This window comes from Carcharodon carcharias, chromosome 19, assembly GCF_017639515.1.
Source record: "Carcharodon carcharias isolate sCarCar2 chromosome 19, sCarCar2.pri, whole genome shotgun sequence".
NCBI lineage: Eukaryota > Metazoa > Chordata > Chondrichthyes > Lamniformes > Lamnidae > Carcharodon > Carcharodon carcharias.
Genome location: NC_054485.1, coordinates 428,083 through 455,545, shown reverse-complemented (window position 1 = coordinate 455,545; position 27,463 = coordinate 428,083). Strand labels below are relative to the sequence as shown.

Sequence of the window (27,463 nt, the reverse complement as noted above, 5' to 3'; positions counted from 1 at the left end):
GGTGTTGAAGGTGGTGATATTATCTAAGCAATGTGCTAATCAAGGGTAGAAAGCAGGACGAGCAAGGTACAGATAGCCCTAGTGGGGGTGGGGTGGGGGGAAGGGATCGAAATAGGCTAAAAGGTAGAGATAAAACAATGGATGGAAATACATTTAAAAATAATTGAAAAAGGTGGGAAAAGAAAAATCTGTATAAATTATTGAAAAAAAGGGGGGGATCGGAAAGGGGTGGGGATGGAGAAGAGTTCATGATCTAAAATTGTTGAACTCAACATTCAGTCCGGAAGGCTGTAAAGTGCCTGGTCGGAAGATGAGGTGCTGTTCCTCCAGTTTGCGTTGAGCTTCACTGGAACATTGCAGCAGGCCAAGGATGGACATGTGGGCTTGAGAGCAGGGTGGAGTGTTGAAATGGCAAGTGACAGGGAGGTCTGGGTCATGCTTGCGGACTGAATATTGAGTTCAACAATTTTAGATCATGAACTCTCTCCTCCAAGCCTTTCCGATCCCCCTTTTTTTCCAATAATTTATATAGATTTTTCTTTTCCCACCTATTTCCATTATTTTTAAATGTATTTCCATCCATTGTTTTATCTCTACTTTTTAGCCTATTTCAATCCCTTCCCTCCACCACACCCACCTCCACTAGGGCTATCTGTTCCTTGCTTGTCCTGCTTTCTACCCTTAATAAACACATTCCTTAGATAATATCACCACCTTCAACACCTCTTTGTCCTTTTGTCTATGACATCTTTGGGTTATCTCCACCTATCACTGGCCCTCTATCCAGCTGTAACTGTCCCACCCCCCATTAAACCAGCTTATATTTCATCTCTTTTCTATTTTTACTTAGTTCTGTTGAAGAGTCATACGGACTCGAAACATTAACTGTGTTCCTCTCCGCAGATGCTGCCAGACCGGCTGAGTTTTTCCAGGTATTTTTATTTTTGTTTTGAATTTCTAGCATCCGCAGTTTTTGCTTTTATTTTTGCTTACACTATCTTTTCCCCTCCCCTGTTAGCATTCTGAAGGGGCTGCTCCCTCCGTGACACCCTGGCCCACTTCTCGATCATCCCTAACACCTCATCCTCTTCCCACAGCACCTACCCATGTAATCGTAGGAGATGCAACTTTACCTTCCTCCTGTCCAAGGCCCCAAACACTCCTTTCAGGTGAAGCAGCAATTTGCTTGTACTTCCTTCAATGTGGTCTACTGTATTCGCTGCTCCCAATGTGGTCTTCTCTACATTGGGGAGACTAAATGCAGACTGGGTGTCTGCTTTGCAAACACCTTCACTCAATCCGCAAACATAACCCTGGACTTTCGGTTGCTTGCCATTTCAATTGGCCATCCTGCTCTCATGCCCACATGTCAGTCCTTGGCCTGCTATAACGTTCCAGTGAGGCCCAACACAAACTGGAGGAACAGCAACTCATTTTCCGATTAGGCACTTTACAGCCTTTCAGACTTAACATTGAATTCAACAACTTCAGGCCATGAACTCTGTCCTCCACTTTGAATTTTTTCCTCTAGTGCCAGCCTGTATCTTGTTCTCATATTCTTGCTTTCAGAGAGTAATCTTTATTCTATTAACACCAACGCTTTGTATCTTCTATACTATTACCACTGTCTTTGCCTTGTATCCCATGACACCTTTGTTATTTAATCCCCCTCTAACCCTTCCCTGACCTTCCCTTTTGCTCAATATGTCCCTCCCCCTTTTTCAACAGCATAAAAACCCAGCACATTCTCACCTCTCTCCAGTTCAGAAGTCATATTGGACTCAAAACGTTAACTCTCAGATGCTGCCAGACCTGCTGAGTTTTTCCACCACCTTTAGTTTTTAGTACAAAAGACCATCTTTAGTCCGAAGTGTCAAGTGGGTAATCCATCTCGGCCTTCTCCTAACATACCCATCATCATTTTTGCCAGTCTTCAGACAATTCAATTTACTCCATGTGATATCAAGAAAGGGCTGCAAGCACTGGAGGGGGGAAAGATGCTCGGGCCTGACAACATCCTGAATGAAGTACTGAAGACTTGTGCTCTGGAACCAGCCATGCCTTTATCCAAGCTGTTCCAGTACAGCTATAATGCTAGTATCTATGGAATGGGGAAAATTATCGAGGTACGCCCTGTCCACAAAAAGCAGGATGAATCCAATCCGGTTAATTACTGCTCCATTAGTATACTTCCACTCATCAGCAAAGTAATGGAAGGTGCTATCAACAATGCTATCAAACGGCACTTTCAAAGCAATAAGCTGTTCACTGATGCCCAGTTTGGGTCTGTCAGCTCCTGACCTCATTGAAGCCTTGATCCAAACATGAACAAAAGAGCTGCACTCCCAAGGTGAGGTGAGAGTGACTGCCCTTGACATCAAGGCAGCATTTAACCGAGTGTGGCATCAAAGAGCCCTACCAAAATTGGAGTCAATGGGAATCAGGGAAAACTCCACAGGTTGGTTTCGTACCTCAGATAAAGGAAGATGATTGTGACTGTTGGAGGTCAAACATCTCAGTCCCGTGTCATCATTGCAGGAGTTCCTCAGGGTAGTGTCCTAGGCCCTATCATCTTCACCTGCTTCATCAATTGCCCTCCCTCTGTCATAAAATCAGAAGTGGGGAGTGTACGTTGTTGGCTGCACAGTGTTCAGTATCATTTGCAATGCTTCAAATCCTGAAGCAGTCAGTGCCCGCATGCAGGAAGACAACATTCAGGCTTGGGCTGATAAACGACAAGTAAAAGTCATGCCATATAAGTGCCAGGCAATGATCACCTTCAACAAAAGAGAATCTGAACATCTCCCCCTGCCATTCAATGGCATTACCATCGCTGAATACCACACCATCAACATTATGGGTGTTACCACTGATCAGAAACTCAACTGGACCAGTCATATAAATGCTGTGGCTACAAGAGCAGGTCAGAGGCTGGGAATTCTGTGGCGAGTAACTCACCTCCTGACACCCCAAAGCCTGTCCATCATCTACAAGGCACAAGTCAGGAGTGTGATGGAATACTCTCCATTTGCCTGGATGAGTGCAGCTCCCACAGCACTCAAGAAGCTTGATACCATCCAGGACAAAGCAGCCTGCTTGATTGGCACCAATATTCACTACTTTAAACATTCACTCCTTCCACCACCAACACAGTGGCATTAGTGTGTACCATCTAAAAGATGCACTGCAGCAACCCAGCGAGGTTTCCTTGACAGCAGCTCCCTAACCCGCAGCCTCCACCACCTATAAGGACAAGGGCAGCAGATACTCGGGAGCACCACCACCTGCAAGTTCCCCTCCAGGTCACACAACGTTCTGACTTGCAACTGTATCACCGTTTCCTCTGGAAATGGAATGTAGCAGTTCAAGAAGCAGTCCATCACCACCTTCTCAAGGACAGTTACGGATGGGCAATGAATACAACTCTTGCCAGAGATGTCCACATCTCGATACTTAATTTTTAAAAAACTCTAAAAAAGTAGTCTTGTCTCAAGACATTTTGTCAATTGTTGTAGAGTATTGGAAGATGTTTTTGTATTGAGAAAACCAACATCACTTATGAAATAAAGCATGACCTAGAACCTAGCAGCAAACAATGTTAAGGATCCAATTCATCAAGGCAAAGAGGAAAAAAAAGTGGTCACGTATTCAGCCAAAGAAATACAACATGAAACAGAAAAACAATGGAAACTAGAAAAGAGATTAAAACAGAAAAATTCTCAACACTAAATCCAGATAATTGCCAGATAATTTTCTTGCAATTAATGTACAGAATTGAACAAGGAGATCCTACAATATGTTAAAATCAATTAAAATAACATACTTCCAATGTGTTTCTAGTCAGCTAGTAGAACTGGTAGAACTCTAAATCGAGTCAGAAGGTTGCAGCTTTAAGTCCCACTCCAGAGAGTTGAGCACAAAACATACAGTGGCACTCCAGTGCAATGCTGAAAGATTGTTGCATGTCAGAGCTGCCATCTTTTAGATGAGATGTTAAAGCGGGGCCCCATCTGTACTCTCAGGTGGGCGTGAAAGATCTCAATACATTATTCCAAATAAATGGGAGTCCTCCTGGTATCCTGGCCAATTTATTTACCCTCAACTAATATAACACAACATCCGTATGGAAACACTTCAGCTGCTGCAATTCTGAAATTAAAAACAGAAAACATTGGAAATACTCAGGTGATCTGGCAACACTTGTGGAGAGATAAACAGAGGGACTCCCAAGATCTACTATGGGACCCCTCGGGAGCCCCAAAGCAAGGGCTCTGCAGGGACTGCCCGGGAAGTTTGATCTTCTGATTGGCAATTCCCCTGCATTCGGAACATTGAAAAAGTCTCCAACTCTGAGTTAGCATCGGAGACTTTGGAGGGTTCTGACTTACTTACCTGGATAGTTACCCAGAAAACATTAGACAGGAAAAAACTATATCTAACTCCTGGGTAAATATACAGCTGAACCTCCCAACTCCTGGGTAACTATACTTAGAAACACAGAATAGGAGGAGTAGGTCATTCGGTCCCTCAAGCTTGCTCCCCATTTAATAGGGTCATGGCTGATCCTCTACCTCAATGCCATACTCCAGCTCTCTCCCCATGTCCTTGACACTTTGAGTGTCCAGAAATCTGTCTATTCTTCAATATATTCAGTGACTTGGCCTCCACAGCATTTTGGAGGTAGAGAATTCCACAGGTTCACCACCCTGAGTGAAGAAGTTTCTCCTCATCTCAGTCCTAAATGGCCTACCACATATCCTGAGACTGTGACCCCTTGTTCTAGACCCCCTGCACCAACCAGAGGAATCATCATCCCTACATCCAGTCTGTCCATCCCTGTCAGAATTTTATATGTTTTAATGAGATCCCCTCTTCATTCTTCTAAACTCCAGTGAACACAGGCCTAGTCAGCCCAATCTCTCCTCACACGACAACCCTGCCATCTCAGGAATCAGTCTGGTGAACCTTCGTTGCACTCCCTCTATGGCAAGTATATCCTTCCTTAGGGAAGAAGACCAAAACTACTCCAAGTGTGGTCTCAACAAGGCCCTGTACAGCTGCAGTAAGACATCCTTGCTCCTGTGCTCAAGTCCTCTCGCAATGAAGGCCAACATTTTGGTATGCTTGCTGCATCTGCATGCTTGCTTTCAGTGATTGGTGTACAAGGACACCCAGGTTGCTTTGTACATCAATATTTCCCAATCTATCACCATTTAAATAATACTCTGCCATTCTGTTTTTCCTACCAAAGTGAATAGCTTCACACTTACCTACATTATACTGCATCTGCCACATATTTGCCCACTCTCTCAACTTGTTTAAATCACTTTGAAGCCTCTTAACTTCCTCCTCACATTCCCACTAAGTTTCTATCATCAGCAAACTTGGAAAACTACAACCGAGCTTCCCAACTCCTGGGTAACTATATACCTAACACCCCTCAACTCCCCACTGACCCCCGCACCCCGTCCCTGACTCCCCACTGACCCTCCCACCCCGACTCCCCACTGACCCTCCCACCCCCCTCCCCGACTCTCCACTGACCCCCCATCCCCCTCCCCGACCCCCCCACCCATCCCCAACTTGATCACCACCCCCCCCCCAACCCGAACTCCCTTGCGATCCACCAACACCACCCTCACCGACCTTCCAACTCCCTCCCGACCTGACCACCCTAGCCATTGTATCCAGCTGGCACCCTGCCACCATGCCCACTTACCTCACTCATTCACTAGCACACTGAAAAGCTATTTAAATGCTCCAAAGCTTTTCACGTGTCAGCGAACAAAGACTTACCAAAATATGGCACCTAAAATGGGTCCTGGCTTGCTTCCAATGACGATCCTGCCCAATGAAAGACGACTCTGAGAACAGGTACGCACGCATTTCTGAAGAGGCCCAGTTTGAAGTCCGGGCCAGAAATGCAGAGCCCCGGTGCAGAGTAAAAAATATGAGTGGAGTGGCAGTCTGGCAGTGACTGCCAGCCTCCAGAAGCTTCAGCCCAACTTTTCAGTTCTGATGAAGGGTTAACAACTTTAAATGTTAACTCTGTTTCTCTATTCATAGATGCAGGTGACCTGCTGAGTATGTCTAAAGTTCTCCGTATTTATGACTACAAGGTTTCTGGTCATCATCATATTGCTGTTTGTGGGACCTTGCTGTATGCCAGCTGGCTACAATATGACAGAGACTACACCTCAAAAGGACCCCACGGATTCTGGAAGGCACTGAGGCTGTGAAAGGTGCAACACAAAATGCACGTTTTTGTCTTTTAGCTCTCAACTGAATGAAATGGCACAAAAAAAAAATTAAGAATCTTGTTGAGAAGTGGGAGGGGCGAAATAGAGGGAAAAGTGAGAGACAAGGACATTTAAAGGGAAAAAATAAAGTAGTATTGTCATTGTGGTGTAAAATTAAGGGCAGTATTGTGCAGTGTAGTGTGCCGATGCCACCAGGCACAGGAATAAGATGACACACATTCATTCAACACCAAGTAACAGATATTTCATCAGTCTTTAATAGATTAAACTGGGTACTAACTATATTGATCAAGAGGGAATAGGTCATGGGAGGGTATTTAAGACCTGTTGCTTGCAATTCCTGCACCATGTGAAAACTTCAGAACACTTCATGCGACTTGTGTGGCCACACATATAGGAAGTATCAGCAGCTGGTCCAGCTCAAGCTCAGGATTTCCCAGCATAAGGGGCAGTTGGAATCACTGCGGAGCATCAGGGTGATGATTGGAAAAAGCAAATAGATTGGAAAATAGCAAATATTCAAAAAGGGAGGGAGACAGAAAGCAGGAAATTATAGGCCAGTTAGCCTAAAATCTGTCATAGGGAAAATCGTAGAAGCTATTATTTGTAAAAGGGAAATCATGTTTAACCAATTTATTGGAGTTCTCTGAAGGAGTCAGATGTGTGGATAAAGGGGAACCAGTGGATGTGCTGTACTTAGATTTCCAGGAGGCATTTGATAAAGTGCCACATCAAAGTTTATTGCAGAAAATAAAAGCTCATGGTGTAGGGGTAACATAGTGGCACGGATAGAAGATTGGCTAGTGAACAGGAAGCAAAGAGTTGGCATAAAAGGGTCTTTTTCTGGTTAGCAGCATGTGATGAGTGGTGTGTTACAGTGCTGGGGCCTCAACTTTTTACACTTTATATAAATGACTTGAATGAAGGGACTGAAGGAATGGTAGCTAAATTTACTAATAACAAAAAGATAGTTAGGAAAGTAAATTGTGAAGCGGACATAAGGTGACATATATAGGTTAAGTGAGTGGGCAAAGATCTGGCAAATGCAGTACAAAGTGGGCAAATGTGAAATCCTTCATTTTGGCAGGAAGAATAAAAAAGCTTATTATCTAAATGATAGATTGATGAGCTCAGATTCAGTGGGATCTGGGTGTCCTAGTAAATCAATCACAAAAGGTTAGTATGCAGGTACAGCAGGTAATTAGGAAAGCTAATAGAATATTATCATTTATTGTGAGGGGAATTGATTATACAAGTAGGCAGATTATGCTTCAGTTGTACAGGGCACTGGTGAGACCACACCTGGAGTATTGTGTACAATATTACTCTCCTTATTTAAAGAAAGATGTAAATGCGTTAGCAGTTCAGAGAAAGTTTACTAGACTAATAGCAGGAATGGGCAGGTTGCCTTATGAGGAAAGGTTAGGCAGGTTAGGCTTGTATCCACTGGAATTTAGAAGAGTAAGAGGCAATTTAATAGAATCTTTTAAGATCATGAGGGGTCTTGACAGGGTGGATGTGGAGAGGACGTTTCCTTTTGTGGGAGAATCTAGAACTTGGGGTCACTATTTAAAAATAAGGGGTTGCTCATTTAAGGCAGAGATGAGGAGAAATTTTTTTCTCTCAGATGGTTGAGGGTCTTTGGTGCATTCTTCCTCAAAAGGCGGTGGAAGCAGTCTTTTTCCAGAAATATTTTTAAGGCAGAGCTAGGTAGTTTCTTGATTAACAAGGGAGTGAAAGGTTATCGGGGTAGGCAGGAATGTGGGGTTGAGGTTATATTTAGATCAGCCATAATCTTAGCGAATGGCAGAGCAGGCTCGAGGGGCTGAGTAGCCTACTCCTGTTCCTGCTCCTAATTCTTATGTACATATGTAGATACGAACGTATGAGAGATTCCTGGATTGTACGTTCCAGGAGGTGGTCATCCTACAGGTAGTAGTGAGTGGTCAGGATCGATGAGTGGCCATCTGGAAGAGTAGAAGGTGCAGGAGTCTGCTGGAGTGTTTTTTTTAATATTCATTCAAGGTGCGTGGGTGTTCCTGGCTGGGCCAGCATTTCCAGCCCGTACCTAATCGGCTTTGAAAAGGTGGTGGTGAGCTGCCTTCTTGAACCGCTGCAGTCCATGTGGTGTAGGTACACCCACAGTGCTGTTAGGGAGGGAGTTCCAGGACTTTGACCCAGCGACATTGAAGGAACGGTGATATATTTTCAAGTCAGGTTGGTGAGTGACTTGGAGGAGAAATTGCAGGCGGTGGTGTTCAATGCGCCTGCTGCTCTTGTCCTTCTAGGTGGTAGTGCTTGTGGGTCAGGGTTTTTTCCCCTTAGGGGTCTAGATAGGGTAGACAGGAAAGGCCTGTTTCCCCTAGCTGAGGGGTCATTTACCAGGGGGTTATAGATTTAAGGTAATTGGTAGAAGGATTAGAGGGGACATGAGGAAAAACCTTTCCACCCAAAGAGTGGTGGGTGTCTGGAATTCACGGCCTAAATTGGTGATTGAGGCTGAAATGCTTAACTCATTTGAAAGGTACCTGGATCTGCATCTGAAGCGCTATAACCTGTAAGGCTATGGACCAAGTGCTGGAAAGTGGGATTAAAATGAGCAGCTAGTTTCTTTTTTCTTTTTATGGCTGGCGCAGATACAATGGGCTGAATGGCCTCTTTCTGCACAGTAACATCTCTATGGTTCTATGGTTTGGAAGGTGCTGTCTGAGGAGTCTTAGTGAGTTCCTGCAGTGCATCTTGGAAATAGTACACACTGCTGCCACTGTGCATCAGTGGTGGAAGGAGTGAATGTTTGTGAATGGGGTGCCAATCAAGCGGGCTGGATGGAGTCGACCTTCTTGAGCAGTTTTGGAGCTGCGCTCATCCAGGAAATTGGGGAGTATTCCATCACACTCCTGAGTTGTGCCTTGTAGATGGTAGACAGGTTTTGGGAGGCGAGGTCAAGTTCCCAGCCTCTGACTTGCTCTTGCAGCTACTGTGTTAATTTTGCAAAACATTGATCAGTTTCTGGTCAATGATAACTCCAGGATGTTGATATGTGTGCCATTCTCAAACAGGTACTCAGTACTGGAGACTGCTGGGATTGAGACTACCCTGAAAGAATGCAGTCCAGTTCATGAAACCGGTGGGTAAGGGACTGCACAGGAGGGAACAAAGTGTAGAAATGCAGTTGCTGTAGGAGATTCCATAGTCAGGGGAACAAACAGGCATTTCTGTAGCCATCATTATCAAACCTGGTATGTTGCCTCCCTGGTGCCAGGGTAAAGGACACCATGGAGATTATTCTGCAAGGGGAAGGAAGTGAGCCAGAAGCTGTGATGCAGGTCAATGCCAACAACACCGAGGGGGAGGGGGTGAGCGAGGGGGAGGGGGAGCAGATATTGAAATCCAACAGTCAGATTTTCAGGAGTTAGGGAGGAAGTTAAAAAGTAAGTCCTCAAGATTAGTAACCTCTAGTTCACTCCTCTGCACAAGTCAGGTTAGAAATAGGTATATAGCAAGGGCCAACGTTTGTCTTCAGGCACGGTGTAAGAGGGAGGGCATTGGAACCAGTTCTTTGACAGGAGGCACCTATTCAAAAGGGACGGGTTGCACCTCAACAGGACTGGGCCCAATGTCCTCGCAGGGAGGTTCACTAGTCTGGCTGAGGAGGCTTTAAACTAAATTGGCGGTGGGGGAGGGGGGCTCCAGCATGTCGGAGTAGAAAAGAGGAATAAAGTGCATTAGAGTGCTGAGCAGTCTTAGAGAAGGGAGTAGTACCATATTAGTTAGCAGCGGACTAAGAAAGTCTATGGGGAATGCAAACACAGCGTTACGACGCGTGTACATAAATGCATGATGTGTGGTGAATAAGGTTGAGAGGGCGCAGAAGAGATTCACCAGAATGGTTCCAGGGATGAGGGATTTTAGCTACAAAGTTAGTTTGGAGAAGCTGGGGCAAAGGAGATTGAGGAGGGATTTGATAGAGGTGTAGAAACCTAGAAACTAGCAGGAGTAGGCCATTCGGCCCTTCGAGCCTGCTCCCCCATTCATTATGATCATGGCTGATCATCCAACTCAATAGCCTGCTCCCGCTTTCTCCCCATATCCCTTGATCCCCTTTGCCCCAAAAGCTATATCTAACTCCTTCTTGAAAACATACAATGTTTTGGCCTCAACTACTTTGTGGTAATGAATTCCACAGGCTCACCACTCTCTGGGTGAAGGAATTTCTCCTCATCTCAGTCCTAAATACTCTACCCCTATCCCCAGACTGTGACCCCTGGTTCTGGACTCCCCCTCCATCTGGAGCATCCTTCCTGCATCTACACTGTCTAGTCCTGTTAGAATTTTATAGGTTTTTATGAGATCCCCAATATTCTTCTGAACTCCAGCGAATATAACTCTAACCGACTCAATCTTTCCTCATATGTTAGTCCCGCCATCCCAGGAATCAATCTGGTAAACTTTCGCTGCACTCTCTCTACAGCAAGAGCATCCTTCCTCAGATAAGGAGACCAAAAATGCACACAATATTCCAAGTGTGGTCTCACCAAAGCCCTGTATAATTGCAGCAAGACATCCCTGCTCCTGTACTTGAATCCTCTCACTATGAAGGCCAACATACCACTTGTCTTCTTTACCGCCTGCTGCACCTGCATGCTTACCTTCAGTGACTGGTGTACTAGGACACCCAGGTCTCATTGCATATTCCCCTCTCTCAATTTATAGCCATTCAGATGATAATCTGCCTGTTTTTGCTACCAAAGTGGATAACCTCACATTTATCCACATTATACTGCATCTGCCATGCATTTACCCACCATCTCAGCTTTTCCAAATCACACTGAAGCATCTCTGATCCTCCTCACAGCTCACCCTCCCACCCAGCTTTGTGTCATCTGCAAACTTGGAGATATTACATTTAGCTCCCTCATCTAAATCATTTATATTGTGAATATCTGGGGTCCTAGCACCGATCCCTGCGGTACCCCATTAGTCACTGCCTGCCATTTGGAAAAAGACCCGTTTATTTCTACTCTTTGTTTCCTGTCTGTCAACCAGTTTTCTATCCATCTCAATACACTACCCCCAATCCCATGTGCTTTAATTTTACACACTAATCCCTTATGTGGGACTTTGTCGAAAGCCTTCTGAATGTCCAAATAAACCACATCCACTGGCTCCCCCTCATCAACTCTACTAGTTACATCCTCAAAAAATTCCAATAATTTGTCAAGCACAATTTCCCTTTTGTAAATCCATGCTGACTCTGTCTGATTCTGCCGCTGTTTCCCAAGTGCTCAGCTATTAAATCTTTTATAATGGACTCTAGAATTTCCCCCACTACCGACGTCAGGCTGACTAGTCTATAATTCCCTGTTTTCTCTCTACCTCCCTTTTTAAATACTGGGGTTACATTAGCTACCCTCCAATCTGTAGGAACTGTTCCAGAGTCTATAGAATCTCGGAAGATGACCACCAATGCATCCACTATTTCTAGCGCCACTTCCTTAAGTACTCTGGGATGTCGATTATCAGGCCCTGGGGATTTATCAGCCTTCAATCCCATCAATTTCCCTAACACCATTTCCCTACTAATACTGATTTCTTTCAGTTCTTCCCTCTCACTAAACCCTGTACAAGAGTACGACAGGTTTGGATAAGGTAGACAAGGAAAAACTGGTTGTGTTAAGATAGTACAAGGACTGGGGGGGTGGGGGGAAAGATTTAAGGCTTTGTGAAAGAAATGCAGGGGGAAATGTGAAGAAGAACTTTTTAATACAGCAAATGGTAATGACCAGGAAACACTCTACCCACGAGGCTGGTAGAAGCAATCAATGATAAAAGAAATTGGATGGGCACTTGAAGGAAATAAACTGCAGGGGTATGGGGATTGGGACTGACTGGATTGCTCCACAGAGGAATGGCATGGACTCAAAGGGCCAAATGACATGGACTCAAAGAGCCAAATGGCATCCTCCTGTGCCATAAATGACTATGACAGTCTGGCTTGTTTCAAGTCTGGTTCCCCCAAATGAAAAGGCAGCATTTATTAGTTTGTCTGTAGAATTTGAGCTAATAAGTGATAGTGAATAGCAAACTTAAAAAAAACACTAAGAGTTTACTCAAAGTCAATTAACCAGGAGAAGATTAGGCATAAATCTCTTTTGAATCAAGCTGGAACTGTCAAGCTCAAACTGGAAATAACAAACGACCTACCTCCTCTGCCATATCCAGCAGAGCTTTATTACTGCTTTCCCATCTGGTACGATACATATTGGTCTCTTTTTCCAGCTTTTTGATCTTTTTTGTCATCTTATCATAGTAAACCAGAAAAAAAAAGTTTTATAAATGAGAATGCCCACAATTTAATATTTGAAATACTGCATATCAAAATATGTAGCATTAAGCCGCAAGTGGTGATTTCATGCAAAGCAGGCTATAACTGCCAAAACATTACAATATCTTGCTCTAACTGGAAGGGGTTATTGTCTTACATGTTTGGTACTACATTGTAGTAATCATAGTAATAAGGGGATAATTTCATCAACAATTATCACCTTGTGTTGCAATTTCTTTTCTTTACGTTAACATGGTGTAAGTAGTTATAAATACAAACTTAAGTGAAAATGTGATGACAAAATTGCTGAAAAGACTGAATGCCGAGTTTTTACATTTTCAAGACCATCTCTGTAGTCCGAAAGCAATATTTTAGTGTGAGCTCCCAAAACAATTGAGTAGGTAAATGTAACAATGGCAGAGTGTGACGAATTGAAAGATTTATACATTCAAATCAAGTCTGTGCCCAGTCAATGGATCTTAGCTGGGGTGTGATTGGAGGTATTACAATTCATCCAAGTGCTCAGGCCAGGAAGAATTGCAAAAACAGTGTTAGTATTTGCATTCTCAAAAAGCAAAGGTCAACAACAACAACTATATAAAGTGCTTTTAACGTAATGAAAAGTCCAAAAGTGCTTCTGGGTAATGTAAATGTTCAGAATTAAGGAGTTTTGAGAAAGCAAATAACAAAACCAAATCCAATAGTTGGTGATCTAGTAACTAGAAGGTAAAATTTGGGCTGTTATATTTTCAGAAAGGACAGAGAAAATAGCACAGGCAAGATAGGTCAAATGGCTCTTTATAACATGAAATGTCTAATATACTACAGGCAACTTCAAGGAAGCAAGTATTACCTTTTCCATCTCTTGTCTGAATGTTGTAAAAACTTCGTTACTTTTTGAAAGCGTAGTTTGGAATTCTTCAAACTTCCCAGTGTATAGTGCCAGCTGATTAAAATACATAGCCATGAAAACAAAATTGTATAAAGTCATTCAAATCAGGTTGCACCATCCTAAGTAGAACTAGTTCTCAGATCCCTCCTCTTTGCATGTGAATATTGAGAATGTCTCAGCATTTCCTCAACAGTAATTTCAATTTATATAAATCTTTCTGAAAACAAACACTCTTAGACATGCACATTTAAAATGCACTGTGCCCAATAACACCTGAAAGAATGGATACAATGGTTTATTCTACCGCAGGTGGTGGGTGGCTGGTTGGAAGAATTGTGGTGCAAAGAAGAAAGGACAGGAAGAAATTTGAAGAAATGCAGCTCATTGGTGCCAGAATAGTTAAAGTTCTTTCTTTTTAAACATTAGCAGGGTGAGGTGGTGATCAGGTGTGTAGATGAGGGTAGTGTAGTTGATGTAGTTTATGTGGATTTCAGAAAGCTTTTGACAAGGTCCCACATGGGAAACTTATAAAGAAGGCAAATGCACATGAGATACAGGGTAATTCGATAAGGTGGATTCAAAATTGACTTAGTTGTAGGAGGCAGAGGGTGATGACAGAAGGATGCTTTAGTGTCTGGAAGCCAGTGTCCAGTGGTGTACCACAGGGATCTGTGCTGGGTCCCCTATTATTTGTCATTTATATAAACGACATAGATGACAATGTAAGGGGTAGGATTAGTAAGTTTGCAGATGACACAAACATTAGCCGGGTGGTTAACAGTGAGGTTGAGTGTCCTGGGCTACAGGAAGATATAGACAGGATAGTGAAAAGGGCAGATAAGTGGCAGATGGAATTTAACCCTGAAAAGTGTGAGGTGATACACTTTGGAAGGAGTAATTTGACAAGGAAGTACTCAACGAACAGCATGACACTAGGAAGTTCTGAGGAACAAAGGGACCTTGGCGTGTCTGTCCATAGGTCTCTGAAGGCGGAGGGGCACGTTAGTGGGGTGGTGAAAAAGGCATATGGGACACTTGCTTTTATCAATCGAGGCATAGATTAAAAAAGTGGGGAGGTCATGTTGGAGTTGTATAGAACCTTGGTGAGGCCACAGCTGGAGTACTGTGTACAGTTCTGGTCGCCACATTATAGGAAGGGATATGATTGCACTGGAGGGGGTGCAGTGGAGATTCATCAGGATGTTGCCTGGGATGAAACATTTAAGTTATGAAGAGAGGTTGGATAGACTTGGGTTGTTTTCATTGGAGCAGAGAAGACTGAGGGACAACCTGATTGAGGTGTACAAGATTATGAGGGGCACGGATAGGGTGGACAGGGAGCAGCTGTTCCCCTTAGTTGAAGGGTCAGTCACGAGGGGACATAAGTTCAAGGTGAGGGGCAGGAGGTTTAGAGGGGATGTGAGGAAAATCTTTTTTACCCAGAGGGTGGTGACAGTCTGGAATGTGCTGCCTGGGAGGGAGGTGGAGGTGGGTTGCCTCACATCCTTTAAAAAGTACCTGGATGAGCACTTGGCACGTCATAACATTCAAGGCAATGGGCCAAGTGTTGGTAAATGGGGTTAGGTAGGTAGGTCAGATGTTTCTCACATGTCAGTGCAGACTCGATGGGCCGAAGGGCCTCTTCTGCACTGTGAGATTCTGTGACTGAGTGTACCTGCTCACAAGCAGAATCCTATGAGTATCACTGTTTTCATTTGAGGGTTGGATCAAGTACCAGTAGGAGAACATTTAAGAAACAATGATCACATTCTCATAAGGCTTATGTTAGATATGGAAAACAACTAGGGGCAATCTAGAGTAAGACTACTTAATTGGAAGAGGGTCATTTTTAGTGTGGTGGAAATGGAATAGGCACAGATAAATTGAAATTAGTGTTTGGCAGGCACAACTGTAAAGGCAGCCCATTGTCCCACTGAAGAGGAGATAGCTTGGGTCCAGTCAAGTTACATACATTCATTCCCATGACGGCAAAGGTAGAACAACCAAAGCCAGAGCTCCCTGGATGAAAAAAAGAGACAGAAAGTAAGATGGAGTAGAAAATGGGGGCGAATGACAGATGTCACAAATGAGAACCAGGCCAAATATAGACAGTTCATAAGGGAAGAAAAAGGAGGCAAAGGGAGAGTGAGACAGTCTGGCAGCTAACATAAGAAAGCATTCAGAAGTCTTCTATAATTATAGCAAAAACGTAGTAAGAGGAGTGGGACTGATTAGGGACCAAAAAGGGGATCTAGCATGGAGGTAAAGAGCATGGCTGAGGGACTAAGTAAGTACCTTGTACCTGTCTTTACCAAGGAAGATGATGTTATCAAAGTCTTAGCAAGAAACAAGATATTTGAGGCACAGGGTAGGCTAAAAGTTAATAAAAAGATGGTATTAAAAAGACTAGTTGTACTTAAAGTTGATAAATCATCAGGGCTGGATGGGATGCATCCAAGGATACTGAGAAAAATAAGGATGAAAATTGTGGCTGCATTGGCCATATTCTTCCAATCTTTCTTAGATACAGGGGTGGTTCCAGAGGGCTGAAGAGCTTCAAATGTTACACATTTATTCAAAAAAGGCGGTTTTGATACACCCAGCAGCCACAGGCACCAGTTAGTTTGGGCTCTGTGATGGGAAAGTTTTTAGAAACAATAATCTGGGGCAAAATTAGTCACTTGGAAAAGGGTGAATTAATTAAGAAAAACCAGCACAGATTTTTTAAAGGCAAATTGTGCTTCACTAATGTGATTTAGTTTTTTAACGAGGTAATAGATGGTTGATGAGGGTAAGGCGTTTGGTGTAGTGTACATGGACTCCCAAAAGGTATTTGGGAAATTGTTACATAATAGGCTTCCACTGTGCTGGCAAGCCTATGAAATAAAAGGGAAACTGGCAGCATCAATTTGAAGTTGGTTGAGGAGCACCTTCTGCAGCAAATGGACAGACTCTATAAAGAATTTGGTTTGATTATCAGCATTAACAATGTGATGCTGGAGGTTTTTAATAGCTTCACATATCTAGGCTCCATCATCACCAGCAATCTGTCACTTGTACTGCAATCAACATGCACATTTCAAAAGCTGCAACTGTGATGTCCAAGCTGAGTGTGAATGCGTGCGACAACAGCAACCCTACTGAGAATAAAGCCATTACTCTCATTCACCCTGAGCATTTCCCCTTCGTCCAGCCCTCATAATCTGCTCCCTTAAGTCCAAGGGATGCAGACTTGAAAAGATATGGTGGACAACTGGTTTAACCATCCACTCCCAAATCTGGTTGTACCACTTGACGCACTATTGGGTTCTGCTCTTGTCTGCTAAAACTGATTATTCCAGGATCATCCTGAAATTCAAAGATAACTCCCAGTTTTTTTCCCTATTGCAATACATTTCTGAAATCACTCTGCCCTCCAAGAAATGGAGTTGGACTTCTTTGTCACTAACATTGAGACAATCCCACCAGCTGCCTCTGTTGCTTGACACACTTCCACTAGCCCACCTAGTCAAACTTCCTTTAATGTTACCCCCTGCCCTAGCCCTGAACATGTATCTTTCTCTGGTTTTTCTCCCATCTCCCTTCTTCTATTATGGTCAAGCCATCTCTGAGCTCATCTTGTCCATGAGATTGACCTCCTGTTCCCTTGATCCTATTCCAACTAAACCTCTGTACACCCGACTTCCCCTCCTGGCTCCCATGTTAGCCAATATTGTAAATGCTTCTCTCTTCAAGGGGATATAGATAGGTTGAGTGAGTAGGTAAAACCTTGGCAGATGGAGTTTAATGTAGAAAGTGTGAGGTCATGCACTTTGGTAGGAAGAATCAAAAGGCAGACTATTATTTAAATGCAGAGACTCTCCAAAAAAGTGCAGCACAGAGGGATCTGGGTGTTCTTGTGCATGAAACACAAAAAGTTAGCATGCAGGTGCAGCAAGTAATTAAGAAGGCAAATGGAATTTTAGCCTGTATTGCTGGTACTGTATTTAAAAATAGGGAAGCCTTGTTACAACTGTACAGGGTGTTGGTGAGGCCACACCTGGAGTACTGTGCGCAGTTTTAGTTCCCATATTTAAGAAAGGATATACTGGCATTGGAGGTAGTTCAAAAAAGATTCACTAGGCTGATTCCTGGGATGAAGGGGTTGACTTATTAAGAATGGCTAAACAGGTTAGGCCTTTATTCATTAGAGTTTAGAAGAATGAGGGGTGATCTTATTGAAATGTACAAGATTCTGAGGGGGCTTGACTGGGTAGATGTTGAGAAGTTGTTTCCAATAGTGGGGGAATCTCAAACTAGGGGACATAGTTACAGAATAAGGGGACACTCATTTAAAACTGAGATGAAAAGGAATTTCTACTCTCAGAGGGTAGTGAATGTCTGGAATTCTCTACCCCTGAGAGTTGTGGAGGCTAGATCACTGAAAGTATTTAAAGAGGAGGTAGATAGATTTTTTGAAATATCGGGGAGTTGAGGGTTATGAGGAGCTGGCACGAAAGAGGAGTTGAGACCTGGGGCAGATCAGCCATGATCTTATTGAATGGGGAGGCAGGCTAGAGAGGCTGAATGGCCTAATCCTGCTCCTATTTCTTTTGTTATGTTCTTCAGGTGTTGTTCCTCTCTCCTTTAAAACTACCATCACCTCTCCTCAAAAAAAACTCTTGACACCACTGTCCTTGCAAACTACCATCCCAACTGCAACCTCCCTTTCATCTTCAAACACCTTGAACGTGCTGTCACCTCCCAAAATTGTTCCCATCTTTCCTGGAACTCCATGTTGAATCCCTCTAATCAGGTTTCCACCCCTACCTCAGTGCCAAAACAGCATTTATCAAAGTCACGAACGGCATCCTATGTGACTGCGGCCTTTTTAATACGGTTGAACACATCATTCTTCTCCAACATCTCTCCACTGTCTTGGAACTGAGTGGGACTGCTCTCACATGGTTCCATTCTTATCTATCTGATCATAGCTAGAGAATCACTTGCAATGACTTCTCTTGCTGCTCCTGCACCGATATCTCTGCATGCCTCAAGGATCACTCCTTGGCCCCCTGCTATTTCTCATCTACTGGCTGCCCTTCAGCAACATCATCCAAAGACACAGCCTTAGCTTTCACATGTAAACTGACCACACCCATCAGAAAGTTACTGCAATATTGTAAAGGCTGAAGCCATTGTTTTCAGTCCCCTCTTCAACCTCTGTTCCCAAGCTACCAATTCCATGCCTTTGCCTGGCAACAGTTTGAGATTAAGCCGGTCTGTTTTCAACTTTGCTGTCACACTTGATCCTGAGATGAGCTTCCAATCTCATATTTGCGCTACCCCTAAGACCTCCAGATTCCACCTCCATAACATCGCTCGACTTCATACTGTCTTAGCTCATTTGCTACTGAAACCCTCATTCAAGCCTTCTTTATCTCTAGACTTGAATAGTCCCATGTACACCCATCTGCACTCTCACATTCTACCCCATGTAAACTTGAAGTCATCCCATACTCTGATGCCTATGTCTTAACCAATAGCAAGTCCTGTTCCCCTATAAGCCCTGTGCTTGTTGACTTGCATTGGTTCTCAGTCAAGCAAAGTCTTGATTTTCAAATTCTCATCCTTGCTTCAAATCCCTCCCAAGCCCTGCTACTCCCGATCTCTGTAATCTTCTCCAATCCAACAACTTTCACGATCTCTGCACTCCACTAATTCTGGATTCTTGTGCATTCCCAATCATAAACTGCTCCAACATTGGTGGCTATTCCTTTCAGTTGCCTAAACCCCAAGCTCTGGCATTCTTTCCCTCCACCTCCCCACCTCGCTTTACTCCTTTAAGACGCTCCTTAAAGCATACCTATTTGACCAAGGTCATCGGATGGAGTTTCTTATGAGGCTCAGTATCATACTTTACCTTATAATGCTTGCGTGAAGTGCCTTGGGATGTTTAGTTACGTTAAAGGCATTATATAAATATAAGATATTGCTGTTGTTGAGAACACCAAACTGCAAGCCTACCAAGCCTGTAGCCTCAGTTCACTCCTCTACAGTAGTGAGACCTGGTCATAGTTATGCTAGACAGGAGAAAAGGCTGAACAGTGCCACCTTTGCTATCTCAAACTTATTCGCGGTGTCTCTTTCCAGGACAAGGTCACCAACTCGGAGGTCCTGGAATGCACCAATTCCATCAACGCACACTCAATACTAAGCTAGCGACACCTCTGCTGGCTCAGCCACATTCATCGGGTGGGTTATGGCAATATACACAAAGGCCTTCAGTATGGCAAACTGGCCACTTGGTCACAACCTTTTGGACACCACACGTCCAGTACAATCCTGTAAGCGAGGTATGAAGATGACAGGCATTAAATCAAACAACTGGGAGATGACTACCGACAGCTGTGACCTCTGAATATTGGATTGCTTGCAGGTGCATTGCAGGTGGTGGGGAGAAATGGAATACTGGCCAAGAGGAGGGCCCAGGGAAAATATAGGCCACCTGCACTTTCTTAGCCAAATGTCTTCATTTGCAGCAAATGTGACAGATGCTGCCAGGCCAAAGTGGGGCTCCTGAGCCACACCTGGCGATGTTTAACACATAGTTGGCTACCAAGGCACAAACCATCATCTCATGAGACAGAAGGCTGCCAAAGAGGTTTGATGGCCTAGATTATGGGGCACAATTTCAAAATTTTCAGATGACACAAAACTTGGAGGTATTGGGAGTTGTGAGGAGGATAGTGATGGATTTCAAAAGAACATAGATAAGCCGTTGAAACGGATGGATACAGAGGATGAAATTTAATGCAATGAAGTACGAAGTGATACATTTTGGTAGGAAAAATGAGGAGGCAAAAGGATACAACCTTGAGGGGAGTGCTGGAACAGAAAGGGGCCTGGGGTATAGGTGCACATTGAAGATGGCAGGGCAAGTTGAGAAGGTGATTTAAGGGACAAATTACAGGATCCTGGACTTTTTAAATAGTGGGATACGGTACGAAGGCATGGAACTATGATGAACCTTTATAAAACACTAGTACAGCCTCAACTGGAGTATTCTGTCCAAGTCTGAGCACTACACTTTAGGAATGTGAAGGCTTTGGAGGGGGTGCAGAAAAGATCTATGAGAATGGTTCCAAGGATGGGAAACTTGGAGATGCTGGGATTGTTCTCCTCAGAGAAGAGAAGGTTGAGAGGAGATCTGATAGAGGTCTTCAAAATCATAAGGGGTCTAAACAGTGTAGATAGGTAGAAACTGCTCCCATTGGTGGAAGGTTCAAGAACCAGAGGACAGATTGAAAGTGAATGGAAAAGAAATAACCACAACAGGTGGAAAAACCTTTACACAGACTGTTTAAGATCTGGAATACACTGCCTGAGCGTGTGGTGGAGGCAGATTCAATCATGGCTTTCAAAAGTGAATAGGATCAGCAGCTAAAGAGAAAAAAATTGCAGACTTACAGGGAAAAGGCAGGGGAATGGAGCTAGCTGGGCTGCTCTTGCATGGAGCTGGTAAGGACATGATGGGCCCAATGGCCTCCTCTTGCGCTGCAACCATCTTATAATTCTATAGTAAAGTGGAGGCCTGCATTTTGTGTTATGCAAGGACAACACTCAATTAGCTCAAAAAATTGAGTCCTTGGCAGTGTAGTCAAAGAGCACCCCACCCATACCTAGTTCTGCATTTTTCTGCATCCCACCCAAGTTCTGAAGACATCAAGTTATTGAACAACTACATTGCATCAGAGAGCTGCTCCCCTTATACAATCAATTAAAGTTTGCAACTTTGCACACCTAATCTTACATCTTTGCTCTCTCACTTGGGACTTATCTTCCTTCTGCTTTTGTCTATCACAGCATCCACAATAATAGAATACAAGGTGACTTCATTCAAACAAATAATTTGTGAGCACATGAAATGTTACATTGCATGTGAGCGGCTACAAAATATTACATTACCCATCTTGCTTTATATTGTCAGATACTTTAATTTATTTGAGCTCCACTGCAGGAGTGATTTTTGAACTGGATCTAGGAATGGGAGGACTTTAAATGTGGTAGGAAGGCACAGAGGAAGGAGAAGTGGGGAAAATGGAAGGATTGGTGAGATGTGGTGTAATGGTGATTAAGAATTATAATTTATAACACCAAGTGTAATTCTGCTCCATAATTAACCTAAAGCTGAATCCAAAATTGCATTTTTTAATTGCCACATTTCAGTTACATGATGTTTAATCTTCACATTGGGACTAGCTTATTTATTACAAAAAGATGACAATTTTTAAAAATTCATTCATGGGATGTGGGCATCGCTGGCATTTTTGCCCATCCCTTGAGAAGGTGGTGGAAACAGGTCACTGCCATCAATCTGAGTAGCAAAAATCTAGTGATGGCTATTCCTTCCTTTCTCAATCTCAAGTCAACCAACCGTGATCTAATATCACGTTAATAATTAAGCTGCACAACGGTTTGAAACACTAACCGTTTCCCTCGCCACAGGTACTGCCTGACCTGAGTATTTCCAGCACTTCTGTTTTATATCAAACTTTCACTTTAAATGTAGTTTTAGAGCCATAGAAAAGTTGCGCTGCAGAAAGGGGCCATTCAGCCCATCATGTCTGCGCCAGCCCATAAAAAGAGAAAAAAGCTAGATGCTCATTTTCAATCCCACTTTCCAGCCTTGCAGGTTTCAGCACTTCAGGTGCAAATCCAGGTATAGAAATGAATTGAGCGTTTCAGCCTCAACCACCAATTTAGGCAGTGAATTCCAGATGCCCACCATCCTCTGAGTGAAAAAGCTTTTCCTCATGTTCTCTCCATTCCTGCTACCAATCACCTTAAATCTATGCCCCTTGGTAACTGACCCCTCAGCTAGGGGAAATGGGTCTTTCCCATCTATCCTATCTAGGCCCTTCAATTTTATACACCTCAATTAGATTACCCCTCTGCCTCCTCTTAAGGAAAACAACCCTATCTTATTCAATCTTTCTTCATAGTTGCAATTTTCAAGTCCTGGCAACATTCTTGTAAATCTCCTGTACTCTCTCTAGAGTAATTATGTCCTTCCTGTAATGTGATGACCAGAACTGTACCTGCTTCTACTTGTATGGGCTAAAGTGTGATGTCACAAGAAAACAGGTAGGTGATTGGTGGGTATCTCTTCCGTGTCTCTTTTGATTGGCCAAGTGGTTTTAAACCAGGAGATGTTATTTACAGCTGAAGAGTACAGTTAAGAAATTCACTTTTAAAATATTTAACATCCCAATTAATTAATTAAATAGAGGTGGCTGGGCAAGCGATATGTTGCGGCTGTAGTGTGGGCAGCTGGTGGATGCCAGTGCGATCCACGGTGACCACATGAGCAAGTATTGGCTGATCGAGGAACTGCGGCTCAAGAGTTTATGAGCTGGAGTCTGAGCTGCGGATACTGCGCCACTTCAGGGAGGGGGAAGAGTTACCTGGACACTGTGTTTCAGGAGGCACACCACTTACGTTAATTACATCAAATTGGGTCCGTGGTCAGGGACAGGAGGGTGTGACTGTGAGTGTGGCAGGTATGGAATTCCAGGATTTAGCTTTGGAGGAGGCTCAGCCAGTGCCCTTGTCCAATGGGTATGAGATTCTTGCTCCCAGTGTGGACGAGGGCATAGACTGCAGGGAGGATGTGCGAACTGACCACAGCACCATGGTGCAGGGCGCCATTCAAGTGGGGAGAGAAAAGAGAAATTTAGCAGTAATAGGAGATAACATAGTTAGGGGAATAGATACTGTTCCCTGCAGCAAAGACAGAAAGTCCCAAAGGTTGCTTTGCCTACCTAGTGCCAAAGTTAAGGACATCTCTTCTGGGTTGGAGAGGAAATTGGAGTGGGAGGGGAAAGATCCAGTTGTCCTGGTCGAAGTAGGTACCAACGACGTAGGTAGGACATGGAAAGACGTTCTGCTGAGATACTACGAGTAGCTTGGGACTAAATTAAAAAGCAGAGCCACAAAGGTAATAATCTCCGGATTACTACTTGAGCCAAGTGCAAATTGGCTTGGATAAATAACATGAGAGGGGTAAATGCATGGCTCAAAGATTGGTGTGGGAGAAATGGGTTCCAATTCATGGGGCACTGGCATCAGGGAAAGAGAGAACTGTTCCATTGGGATTTGAACCATGCTGAGACCAGTATCCTGGTGAAGCGTTAACTAGCATTACAGATAGGGCTTTAAACTAATTAGTTGGGGGGAGGGGTCGATTGAAGGGAAGTTTAGAAAACTAAAAAGAAACAAGCGTGTAGAGGTGCGGGGTAGTGAAGAGGCAAATGATAATCAAAGTGTAACAGGAAGGGGCAGAAAATATAAGCAGAAGAGTGCAGCAGAAATCAGAACCAGAATGAGTAATAATGGTAAAAAGTTGAAGCTTGAGGCTCTTTATCTGAATGCACGCAGCATTTGTAACAAGATAGATGAGTTGACGGCACAAATAGAAACAAATGGATATGACTTGATATCTATTACAGAGACATGGCTGCAAGATGACCAAGACTGGGAACTCAATATTCAAGGGTATTCAACGTTCTGGAAAAATAGGCAAAAAGGAAAAGGAGGTGGGATAGCTTTGTTAATAAAAGAAGGTATCAGTGTGGTGAGTAATGATATAGGTACAATAGATTCTGATGTGGATTCAGTTTGGGTGAAAATAAGGAATAGCAAGGGGAAGAAGTCACAGGTGGGAGTTGCCTATAGGCCTCCAAAGAGTTGCCTCACTGTATAACAAAGTATAATTCGGGAAATTATGGAGATGTGTAACTCTTTCGAGTACAAACCCGTTTCCATCTGTTTCAGATGAAGTTACATTGTTTCATAGTTTTGCCATTGTGAGATTTGAACTCTTGATCTTGGGGTTACAAACCCAGTACCATAACCACTTGGCTATTTAGAGGACGCTGCAATTGGCATGGGTAATTTTAATCTGCATAGTGACTGGACAAATCAAATTGGCAGGGTAACATGGAAGATAAGTTTGTACAGTGCATCTGGGATTTTTTCTTAGAGCAATATGTTGCAAAACCTACCCGGAAACAGGTTATTTTAGATCTAGTAATGTGTAATGAGGTGGGATTAATAAGATCTTGTAAGGATCCTCTAGGGGGACGCGATTACAACATGGTAGAATTTCAAATTCAGTTTGAGGGCGAGAAACTCGGGTCTCAAACCAGTGTCCTTAACTTAAATCAGGGCAATTACAGAGGTATGAAGAAAGAGTTGTCTAAAGTGGGCTGGGAAAATAGACTAAGTGGGAGGTCAGTAGTTGAGCAGTGGCAAAGATTTCAGCAGATATTTCATAACGCTCAGCAAAAATTTATCCCAGTCAAAAAGAAGGATTCGATGAGAAGGATGAACCACATGTGGTTAACAAAGGTGGTCAAGGAGAGTATCCAATCAAAAACTAAGGCACACAGAGTGACGAAAGCTAGCGGTAGACCAGAGGATTGGTAATTTTTGTTTTAAGGAACTAGCAGCGGATGACTAAAAAGCTAATAAAGGAGAAAATTGATTATGAAAGTAAATTGGCAAGAAATATAAAAACAAACAGTAAGAGCTTCTACAGGTATATAAAAAGAGAGAGTGGCTAAAGTGAGCATGTGACCCTTGGAGGATGTGACTGGAGAATTGATAACGGTGAACAGGGAGATGGCAGGTCATTTAAACAATATTTTGCTTCGGTCATCATGATGGAGGATGCTATAAATATTCCAAAGGTATCAGATAAACAAGGAACTAATGGGAGGAATGATCTTGTAACAGTCTCTCACAAAGGACAAAGTATTTGAGAAACTAATGGGACAGGACCTGATGGCCTGCATCCAGGGGTTTTAAAGGAAATGGCTGCAGAGATAGCGGAGGCATTGGTCGAAATATTCCAGAACTCACTGGATTCCAGGAGGGTCCCAGCGGATGGGAAAACTGCTAATGTGACACCCCTGTTGAAGAAGGGAGGGAGACAAAAAGCAGGAAACTATAGGCCAATCAGCCTAACATCTGTCGCTGGGAAAATGCTAGAGTCCATTATTAAGCAAGAAATAGCAGGACATTTAGAGAAGCTTAATGTAATCAAACAGAGTCAACATGGTTTTGTGAAAGGGAAATCATGTTTGACAAATTTGCTAGAGTTCTTTGAGGATATAACAGGCAGAGTGGATCAAGGGGAACTGGTAGATGTAGTGTATTTGGATTTCCAGAAGGCATTCGATAAGGTGCCACATAAAAGGTTATTGCACAAGATCGGAGCTCACGGCTATGGGGGTAATGTATTAGCATGGATTGAGAATTGGTTAACCCACAGAAGACAGAGTCGGGATAAATGGGTCTTTTCAGGTTGGAAAGACCTAACTAGTGGAACGCCACAAGTATCAGTCCTAGGGTCTCAATTATTTACTATCTATATTAATGACTTGGAGGAGGGGCAAAGTGTGACGTATCCAAATTTGCTAATGATACAAAAAGAAATGGGAGAGCATGTTGTGATGAGGACATAAGGAATCTGCAAGGGAATACAGATAGGTTGAGTGAGTGGGCAAAAACTTGGCAGATGGAGTTTAATGTAGGAAAGTGTGAGGTCATGCACTTTGGTAGGAAAAATCAAAAAGCAGACTATCATTTAAATGGAGAGAGACTCCAAAGAAGTGCACCTCAGAGAGACCTAAGTGTTCTTGTGCATGAAACACAAGTTATCATGCAGGTGCAGCAAGTAATTAAGAAGGCAAATGGAATTTTGGCCTATTGCTATGGGGTTGGAGTTTAAAAATAGGGAAGTCTTTTTACAACTGTACAGGGTGTTGGTGGGGCTGCACCTGGAGTACAGTGTACAGCTTTGGTCCCCGTATTTAAGAAAGGATATATTGACATTGGAGGCCGTTCAAAATAGATTCACTAGGCTGACTCCTGGGATGAAGGGGTTGACCTATCAAGAACAGCTGAAAAGATTATGCCTTTATTCTTTAGAGTTTAGAAGAAGGTTGATCTTATTGAAACCTACAAGATTCTGAGGGGTCTTGACAGGATAGATGTTGAGATGATGTTTCCACTATTGGGTGAATCTCAAGCTAGGGGACAGAGTTACAAAATAAGGGGACACTCATTTAAAACTGAGATGCAAAGGAATTTCTTCTCTCAGAGGGTAGTGAGTGCCTGGAGTTCTCTACCTCAGAGTTGTGGAGGCTAGATCATTGAAAGTACTTAAAAAGGAGGTAGATAGATTTTTGAAATATCAGGGAGTTGAGGGTTATGAGGAGCTGGCACAAAAGTTGAGTTGAGGCCTGGGGCAGATCAGCCATGATATTATTGAATGGCGGGGCAGGCTTGAGGGGCCGAATGGCCTCCTCCTGCTCCTATTTCTTATGTACACAAAATTTTAGCTGTGGCCTAACCAACGTCTTATGCTGTTCCAGTATTACATCCCTGCTTTTGTATTCAATACATCGGCTAATAAAGGAAAGCATCCCATATGCTTTCTTTTCCACCTGGTCCACCTATCCTGCCACCTTTAGGGACCTGTGGACATGCACTCCAAGGTCTCTCAGTACCTTAACCCCTCTCAATAACTTCCCATTTATTGAGTATTCCCTTGCTTAGTTTGCCCTCCCCAAATGCATTACCTCACACTTCTCTGGATTGAATTCCATTTGCCACTTTTCTGCCCACTCAACCAAACCATTGATATCATTCCGGAGCAACAGCTATCCTCTTCACTATCAACTACATGGCAATATAAGCCCCCAAAAAACTTGTTCACTTCTCTTTGAACAAAATAAAAAAAAATTTCTTCCATACCAGGTTCCATTCCTTGACCAAAAATATAGGCTGTGCACCTCAGCCCCTCCCAGCACTCCTCTGAATACATGAACACAAGAAATAGCAGGAGTAGACCATGCAGCCCAGCAAGTCTGCTCCACCGTTCAATAAAATCATGGCTGACCTTGGGCTTCAACTCCACTTTCCCGCCCTTTCCCCATA

At 43.4% G+C, this 27,463-nt stretch overlaps 1 protein-coding gene across 2 annotated transcripts in view; it reads right to left on the bottom strand.

Moving 5' to 3' along the window:
• The window catches only part of LOC121291990 (alpha-taxilin-like), a 72,999-nt gene that overhangs the window by 4,708 nt on the left and 40,828 nt on the right, over window positions 1-27,463 (bottom strand). For both annotated transcript variants that reach the window (XM_041213706.1, XM_041213705.1), the window contains exons 8-9: window positions 13,439-13,531; window positions 12,465-12,560 (exon numbers count right to left, since the gene is read on the bottom strand). In XM_041213706.1, the coding sequence (XP_041069640.1) occupies window positions 12,465-12,560; window positions 13,439-13,531 (189 nt within the window). The remainder of the gene's footprint in view (window positions 1-12,464; window positions 12,561-13,438; window positions 13,532-27,463) is intronic.